The sequence below is a fragment of the Pseudorasbora parva genome, chromosome 16 (genome assembly GCF_024679245.1).
Source record: "Pseudorasbora parva isolate DD20220531a chromosome 16, ASM2467924v1, whole genome shotgun sequence".
NCBI lineage: Eukaryota > Metazoa > Chordata > Actinopteri > Cypriniformes > Gobionidae > Pseudorasbora > Pseudorasbora parva.
Window position 1 is genome coordinate 42,819,439 of NC_090187.1, and position 9,065 is coordinate 42,828,503.

General features: G+C 37.3%; 1 protein-coding gene across 1 annotated transcript in view; it reads right to left on the reverse strand.

The window, feature by feature from the left end:
• Positions 1-3,502: 3,502 nt before the first annotated feature.
• LOC137043054 (protogenin A) overlaps positions 3,503-9,065 on the reverse strand; it is a 63,910-nt gene continuing 58,347 nt past the window's right edge. Inside the window, exons 15-19 of the mRNA XM_067419115.1 lie at positions 8,431-8,595; positions 7,629-7,752; positions 7,376-7,514; positions 7,150-7,248; positions 3,503-4,482 (exon numbers count right to left, since the gene is read on the reverse strand). Of these exons, the coding sequence (XP_067275216.1) occupies positions 4,174-4,482; positions 7,150-7,248; positions 7,376-7,514; positions 7,629-7,752; positions 8,431-8,595 (836 nt within the window). The 3' untranslated portion in view covers positions 3,503-4,173. The remainder of the gene's footprint in view (positions 4,483-7,149; positions 7,249-7,375; positions 7,515-7,628; positions 7,753-8,430; positions 8,596-9,065) is intronic.

Genomic DNA, 9,065 nt, shown 5'->3' on the forward strand with positions numbered 1-9,065 from the left:
TAATTTTCAAAATTTTTATTTAAACTGGAAATAATTCCTTATAAACAATCTTATTTGTGGGGGGAGGGGGGTTCTGTATACCTTTTTGGCATAAACATTACACCGTATTGCTGAACAGGAAAACAAATCTTCCAATAAACACACAGTACATGTATTTTGAAAAGCGCAGCAGAAGAGTTACAAGTGGAATTTTATTTATTAAGAAATACATTCAGTTTTAAGGCTTATAGATAGATTTACTGCTGCAGTGCGATGAAACCAAACGTTCACTGCTTTCAAAAGAGTCCACAAAGATCTCCCTTTTAACCTTTCAGAATAAAACACTTCAACAGAAGAATGCAGAACATTGAGTTTAAGCAAGTGCAGTTCACATCAGTCCTAAATAAAGGGACATGAAACTGGATTGGTATTATTTCCTGAGTAGAATAACCTCGGTGAGGTGGTCGGGTAAACCGGAGAGGTTTTTATCGCGCTTGTACAGAGATCCTCTAATGTGCTGTGAGGAACAAACCCTTCAGCACACTCAGCTGCTAAACGTTTGACACATTTAATGAGGATGCATTTCTAAAATAAATCAGCTTTACGTAGCTAAAGAACTGATGCATGCACTCTAAAAAATGCTGGGTTAAAAACAACCCAAATTGGGTTGAAAATGGACAAACCCAGTGAATGGGTTGTTTTAACCCAGTGGTTGGGTTAAATGTTTGCCTAAAACAACACAATTACTGGGTTAAAACAACCAAAACTGGGTTGAAAATGGATAAACCCAGCAATTGGGTCATTTTAACCCAGCAATTGGGTCGTTTTAACCCAGCAATTGGGTCATTTTAACCCAGCAATTGGGTCGTTTTAACCCAGCAATTGGGTCGTTTTAAGCAAACATTTAACCCAATCACTGGGTTAAAATTTCTTAATTACTGGGTTTGTCCATTTTCAACCCAGCATTTTTTAGAGTGTGTAATTACACTTGCACACGCTCAAAGAAAACACCCAAAGGGAAGTCAACAATTTATCACAACATTCAATATCGTTCTAAAACACCTAAAGCATATTCAAATTTATATCAAAAACAACAATTGCGGCATCAAATCTTGCTGAAAAGAGCTTAAACAATTCAAAGCATTCTGAGTTTTTAGCACGGTCTTGTACACCAGTCAGACCGGAAGACCAGCTAGACCAGTTTAAACCAGCTAAAACCAGCAAGCCAGCTTTGACTTCAAGCCATTTCAAGCAGGGAAGCGAAGCCAAATATTAAGTCAGTATTTTCACATCATCCCAAAAAAAACATAGAAAAACACAATACAATATTTCTCCTCCAGTGAGAAAAGGAAACAAAAGGCATCCATCATCTTTGGTTTACTTGAAAGTCATAAAGGATTGAAAGCCCGACCACGTAACACTGTGTTTGGTTTCCTGATGAGTAGAAGTCAAATCTACTCGGGAATAAAGCTTTGTAACACATTCTGAAAAATGACAAAACACCATGCAAAAGAATCTACAGTTAATCTTCATCTGTGCAACGGCGACGACATTCTTTGGTTTCAGGCTGTTTGCTTTGAAAAGAAAAAGTCTAAACTGATTGTGTCTCTCTGATTGAAATACATACAGCGGCCAATCAATTTCCCCTGATTGAGAAGAATTCCAGACGCATGGAATGTTAATTAATATAATATCATAATATATCTCTCTCTGTATATCATTTTCATCTACAATAACATCCATGTTGAACGTGAAATTCTAATGAGGGAATCTGATCACTGACATTTGATTTAAGGAGGCGAACCTTATAAAGCCTATCAAGAACATTTACAGCTAATATTTCACTTTAAAACTAAAATTAAAAATAAGAAATTAGATTTTGCATTGGCAAAAGTATTTTTATGACAATTAAAAAAATATTTTATATTATTATTAGTGCTATCAAATCGATTAATTGCATCCAAAATAAAAAAATATTTTTACATATGTGTGAGTGTGGTTTATAATTAATGTTTATATAAATACACACTCATTCATGTATATATTTAAGAAATATTTGCATGTATGTACTACTGCATATATATTTATACTGTATATAAATATTTTATATATAAACCTAGCAAAGTTTTCTTGAATATATGTGTATTTATATATACCTAATAGTACACATACATATTATTAAGTAAACAACAACAAATTTGTATGCGATTCATTTTTATTAATTGCTTTGACAGCACTAATTAATTTATTTAATATAATATTGTGTTTAATCGGTTTGACAGCGCTAATAAATAATATAATAATGCGAATTTGGTGCTTAATTGTCCTTATAAAAATGTCACAATGCAGTTTGGTCTGAAATAAGCTTCATGTTTCTTATGCAAAATATAATTTCTTATTTTTCTTTTGATTTTGGAGTGATTTATGACACCTCATTTGATCACAGGACAGCAAAGCGTCTCTGTTTTCTCTAAAGCAGCTCTTTTTCCCGCTGGTCTCTGGATGAAACATCTTTGGTTTGTCTCATTGTTATCTTATCATCCCGAAGACCAGCGAACATGAAAGAAGAAATGAAAGCGCAAACAGCTCTGCAGATGATGGCGTGTCACCGTTGCACAATCGCTTGCGTAACCTACAAACAACTCAAAGCTAATCTGAAAGACAAGTGCTACACTCGTGTTCCTAAATCTAAAAAGTAACTAAAATGTGTACTCAGTAGTACATATACTGTATGTCAAGAAAAATAGATATCTTTTGAGGCAAAAAGGTTTCATGATCAGTCTACTCTTAAGATTTGATTATTATTTTTGGTTTTCTAGAGCATTCACTCGACTGCAATCTCTTGATCGTGTATCTGCGCGGCTCTACACACGTTAAGGCCATTTAATAAAGCTATCGGTTTTGCCGAACTAAGAAACGTCAGCATTTTTGGTTACTTCGTACTCAAAAGAAGAAGAAGAAGACAGGAAATGAACTACGGAAAAAAGAAATCCATCTCCACAACAAATCACACACATTCAGTACGGGTCAACCGCCCTTGGACTCGAGGAAGATACCCTGTCGATCAAACCATGTCCCTACGAAACACATGGCTTTTCAAATGATCCCTGAGATAAAGCAAATCAAAACACAACTACTGCTAAAAAATCAAAAGGTAAAAAGAGGTAGTATAAAACAGGGACTATAAGAGCAAAAATACACACATTCATATGAAGAAATCACAATTAATGACACTCAATCCTACGTAAACACTTAACTGAAAGTTTGACGTTTTTTTTTAACCTGAGGAAGGTCTAAAACACCATCCTAACCATGCGTGATGCAACAAAACTGCCAAAGTTTGATAGCCCCACCCACCTTAAAATCCTATTGGTCCTAAGTCCTGCATATTAAGCACCAACTATGTTCTGATTGGCTGTAATGGCAGATTCAGCAGGAGATTTGATGAGTATTGAGTTGGGTAGCTCCGCCCACCGTAAAATCCTATTGGTCCTAAGCCTTGTATATTTAACGCCCACTATGTTCTGTGATTGTGTCACAGCAAATTTAGCAGGAGATTTGATGTGTGTTGAGCTGGGTAGCTCCGCCCACCATCAAATCCCATTGGTTTAAGTTTGATGAGTGGTTTGATAGTCCCGCCCACCGTCAAATCCTATTGGTCCTAAATCCTGCATATTAAACCAACTATGTTCTTATTGGCTGTAATTGTGTCACAGCAAATTTGTTGCATCACGCTGGGTCAGGATGGGTAAAACACTTTTGCAATCCCATACTTCAGGACTAAACAAACAATAAACACAGACAAACGCACAAACTCTTAAATTCAGTAAAAATGAAAGAAAGAAAAATACGTTTCGACTGTATAAGTGGAAATTAAATATTTAGTAGGTAAACTGAGGTAGATTAGGAAGTCAAGAGAGACGCGCTCTCTCAATGAGGTTACGTCTGAAAATGCGACAGTCACGTCGCACATTTTTGGACGTTTTTTTGAACACATTCATGGTGGGTGGGATTTCTTTCAGACACAATCATTTATAAAAATTAAAAAATAAGAGAGAAACAAATACATTCACCGAGAAAGCAGGGCATGTGTGGACGTCTCGGGTCGTCCAGCACAAAGCGCCTCGAAGCGTGTTTCCAGCTCAGTAGTCCGTTTAATCAGCAGGGGGCGCCAGAGAGCAAAATAGTTTTTTGCTAAACAGGATGAGACTCTATCATTTCGTGTTGCTGTAGTGTCGTTTCTGTCACCTCTGCCATCGGTATCATGTGTAAATGCAGCTCTTTCTCTGTAACCTCGCCCTCCGTTTCGTCGTGAGAGTATCGTCCTGAGTCGCCCGTTTCGTGGCTGCCCTCGCTGGAATGAGAGCCTTCGCTGTCGCCCCCTGTTGACCCAAACAGGCCCTGCAGAGAAGATGGCGGGTGTTGAGGCGATGTTTCCGTGTAACACAGCAGGGTGGCGCCCTGATGATAGGAATAGGACGGACCGGAGACCTTCTTCACACCCTGAGAGGAGCAGAAAACACCAGTGAGAAAGAGCTGAACATACAAACCGCAGTGAGATTTAAAGGTGCAGTGAGTAGTATTTATGAGTTTCTATTGAAAGAAATGCAGTATAATATATGTAACTATGTTTTCAGTGGTGTATAAAGACCTTGCATAATGAGCCGTTATGTTTTTATTACATTAGAAAGAGCCGTTTCTATCAAAACACACCGCGGGTCCCTTGTCGCCATTTTGTGCCGTCATGTTTCTGCAGTAGCCCTAAAGGGACAAACTTCTCTCTACAGAGCGCTAGTCACTCTCTGCTCTCTCAGAGACAACATTTTTGTCCTTTGTTGGCCACCGTAGCTTCTTTGAAAGGGAGCGGTGAGCATTAGGTCATGGCAATTCACAACCTCACCACTAGATGTCGCTAACATTTGCACACTGCACCTTTAAAAATGTCCACACACAAAAAAAACCGAATATGGATGAATCTCACAAACCCCGGCATATTTCATCACAAAAGCATAATGAAAAATATATACAATTATATTTTGCTTTAAAAAAAAGAAGCTTCATTTATTTTTGTTTCAGTATTTTTGCAGTGTGACATTATTTTCAAGGCATTCACAGTATATTTTCCTCAAATTCTCATTACTGTAATGATAAACAATCTATATATCATTTAAATGTATTCAAATAAGACATATTGAATAATATACATACAATTAATAAATAATATATAAATAAATAATTTTCAGATTTAGTAACAAGTTTTACAGCTTCTATCATTTTATTCAGGTTTTTTATATTTCTACACAGCTTAGTTATTTTAGGTTTTGTACTTTAATACTTCAACTTATTATATTTTGAGTTTTCATCTATATTTATATTTTAGTTAATCAAAAATATAAAACTTTAATCTATCTATCTATCTATCTATCTATCTATCTATCTATCTATCTATCTATCTATCTATCTATCTATCTATCTATCTATCTATCTATCTATCTATCTATCTATCTATCTATCTATCTATCTATCTATCTATCTATCTATCTATCTATCTATCTATTAGGGCTGTGTATTGCCAAGACTCTGGCGATACAATACGTATCACGATACAGGGGTTACGATACGATATATTGCAATATATTGCGATATTGTAAGAGAGGCAATATATTGCGATATTTCTTTTTGTGTGTTTTTTTTTTCATAATTTAAAAGAATAAAGAACACAACCATAAGCCTAAAACACGAGACAAAGTATTTTATTTAATTAATACAGTATCATTTATAACACTAATCATATGCAATGTGCAATCTAAATTAAGGGAAATGTAAAGTGACTGCAGGATTATTTGTGTATATGTTTTAAAGGTTCACAGTATAGCAGTGGCTATTTAACAACAGAAAGTGCAGTCCATTTCATGACTGAATGACTGTTTGTTTTATATTTAACACAGTAGCCCCGATCACACAGAACGTGTTTTTGCAGCGAGAAGCCTTTTTTGAATGGATTTCGGTTGGCAGAGAGCGTTATGAGCGCTGCTTATGCGCCCTGGGCGCCTCGCGTTTTTGAAGGAGCGCTCCGAGCGCATGAAGTGGAAAAAAAGTCAACTCTGAGCGGAAAAGCGTGCAACATCATCGCGCTTATGTTCTGTTGTCCAATCGAATGAATGAAGCGGCGGACCTTCCGTTGTGTTGACCGTTACATTGACTTGACTGACAGTACAGGTGATTCGGGGGTTGCCTAGAAACATTAAAGCGCACTGCTCATTTTTGAATGAGAAAACGCAGACCAAAAAAGGGAGTGCAGTGCGCCTCGCGTTTTCGAACCTGAAAAACGCGTTCTGTGTGATCGGACCCTAAAGCTGTTTTCTATAAAGCAGTCTATTGTATAAAGTGTTATTTCAAGTAACGCTACTGAACTGCAGAGCTGGTCATCATATCCACATCGCTATTATCTTTCGTTCTCCTGCCACCGCTGTCAGTTTTGGTGTGTGTTTATTTTGTTACTGAGAGGAAAACGTGCAGTACATTCTATCGAAACACTTCTCAGCAGCGCGGGTGACATCAGGATGTTAAGCGAGCTCTCTGTTTCAATGTGTTTCCCGAGTATTAGATTATAACTTGGCCTATTTTGCAAACAAAATGATTCTTGTCGATTTCCTTAGTGGCTTCTTATTAGCTGAAGCCAACATGAGTCCACACTTCAGCTCTGTATACTGCAGGAGCGGAATAATGCTATCGTCTTGAGAGCTGGGTTTGCTAATGTAAACAATAGCACTTTCACCTTGCGCTTCTCCGGGTCCGCGTCCGTTACACGTTCTGAGATAACACTGCCATCTAGCGGTTGGGTGTTATACAGTCTGTGGTTTAAACCGAACACAAAGCCACGAATCTTGGATGTAAATAAATAAATATATAAATATCGATACAGCGTTTTTGAGAATCGATACAATATCGCCAAACATAATATTGCGATATTCACGTGTATCGATATTTTCTTACACCCCTACTATCTATCTATCTATCTATCTATCTATCTATCTATCTATCTATCTATCTATCTATCTATCTATCTATCTATCTATCTATCTATCTATCTATCTATCTATCTATCTATCTATCTATCTATCTATCTATCTCTATAAAGCTCATTGTAATCTGTAAACTGTTTCATACCTTGTCTTCTCTCTTAAAGCAGCTCCATCTCTTCCTTCTCTTCTTCTCAACGGTGTGTGTCACTGGCCCATAACTGTTTATGATCAGATTTGTTCCACCCTAAAACATTGAAACGCAAACATCAAATCAATATGCCTTTTTTTTTACCATATATACGTTGTCACCACCTGCTCGTCCAGCACCAAACCAGCACAAGCTAAGCAGGAATGTGTCATTTTAAACAAACCTTCGCATCGATGAAATTATCTCTCATCATGGGCGTCGTCACCTCCACACTCTCAGCTTGACTCTCATTGGTTAATCGGACAGCAGTGGGCGGAGTCTGTCCTTCTGCTTGCCTGATGGATTTGGCAGTGCTGGATTTCCTATGAATGAATAATGCAGGTCAGTCATGGAAAATTACCTGACATTTGAGAATGCATTGGTCAATACCCAATAATTTAGATTTTTGATAGGTGTTTATAGAGGTGAATTTATACCTGGTTTTACTCCTGTAGGCCAGTATGAGGAGGCAGATGATAATGCAGATTAAAGCGATAGACACGCCCACTACTATACCCGTCATTGACCTCTGATCCAGGTGATAGAAACCATCAGAAAATGCTGTGGGTAGAGCACAGAAACGGTATTAAGATGACACCAAGACTTAGATCATGTATTTAAGCATCGGCTTGAAGTGTCTTCTCCCAGCCAATCCATAGTTTTCAGTCATGTGACTGTCACGAAACCTTGGAGGGCAAAACCGACAAAGAACTGCATTTGCACAAACCTGTCAAATTTCCATCTTAAAACAAAAATATGTGAACAAAATACACTGCACCTTCTGCAGTATTTCAATCACTAAAACCAACGGGATGTTTTTAAAACGCTTAAAGGGATACTTTACCGCTTTTTCATATTAAACTGTTATTCCCTTAACTAAGACGAGTTGATAAATCCCTCTCTCGGCTGAGTGCGTGCTCTTAATCTCTCTGACGCGCGTTGACCATCCGATAGCATTTAGCTTAGCCCACTAAGCCCAGTCATTCACTATGGCACCAAACAGAGATCAAGTTAGAAGCCACCAAACACCTTCACGTTTCCCCTATTTAAATACAGTTACACCAATATGGCGGAATAGCACTTCTGCGAGTACTTCGACTCAGTGCAGTAAAAAGTCCCGAATGAAAAATCCTCCCTCACATCTCCCCCTATTGACAGAAATGAGAGCTATGACACTAGCTCTATACAAGATAGTTGTCGTCATTAAATTAGTTTATTGGTAATAAATAATAAAATTACCTGTGGCGTGGGTGGAGCCGTGTGTTCGGGAGGCGTGTCCTTCACGCACGCTCAGTTCTGCAGTAGGTGAGAACGGCCCATCTCCCATCTGATTGGACGCTGAGACCTTCACCAGGTACACCTGACCAGACTGAAGATTCTCCAGCAGGGCCATCGTGACGCTCCCTGACAACGAGACAGTCACATTATTATCCAGAATAATGAATACACTTATGAATAATGCACATCATAGACTCAAAATATTGTGACGATTTTAGGAACTGCTGTATCTGTATTCAGTAAATGGGGGAATCTCACAAAGACAATAACAAAAATATATATTTTGCATAAAGAAAATTATGATTATTACAATTTCTGCATTTGACATTTTTTAATAAATGTCCAGTAAAATGAGCACATTTTACCCCCAAATAACCCAAGGTTTTTTACATTAAAATCAGCAAATACGTATTACAAAAAAAAAAAAACACTACCATGATATAAAAATAAAAAAAATATATATATAATTAGGCATAAAGGCATGTTTTTTCTACATTTTGAAAAGGCGCAAAATACATTGTTACTTAGAAATTGCACGTAAAATTCACATTTACAAAGAAACGCTGCAAAAAATTCATTTATTGCTTTACTGTTAC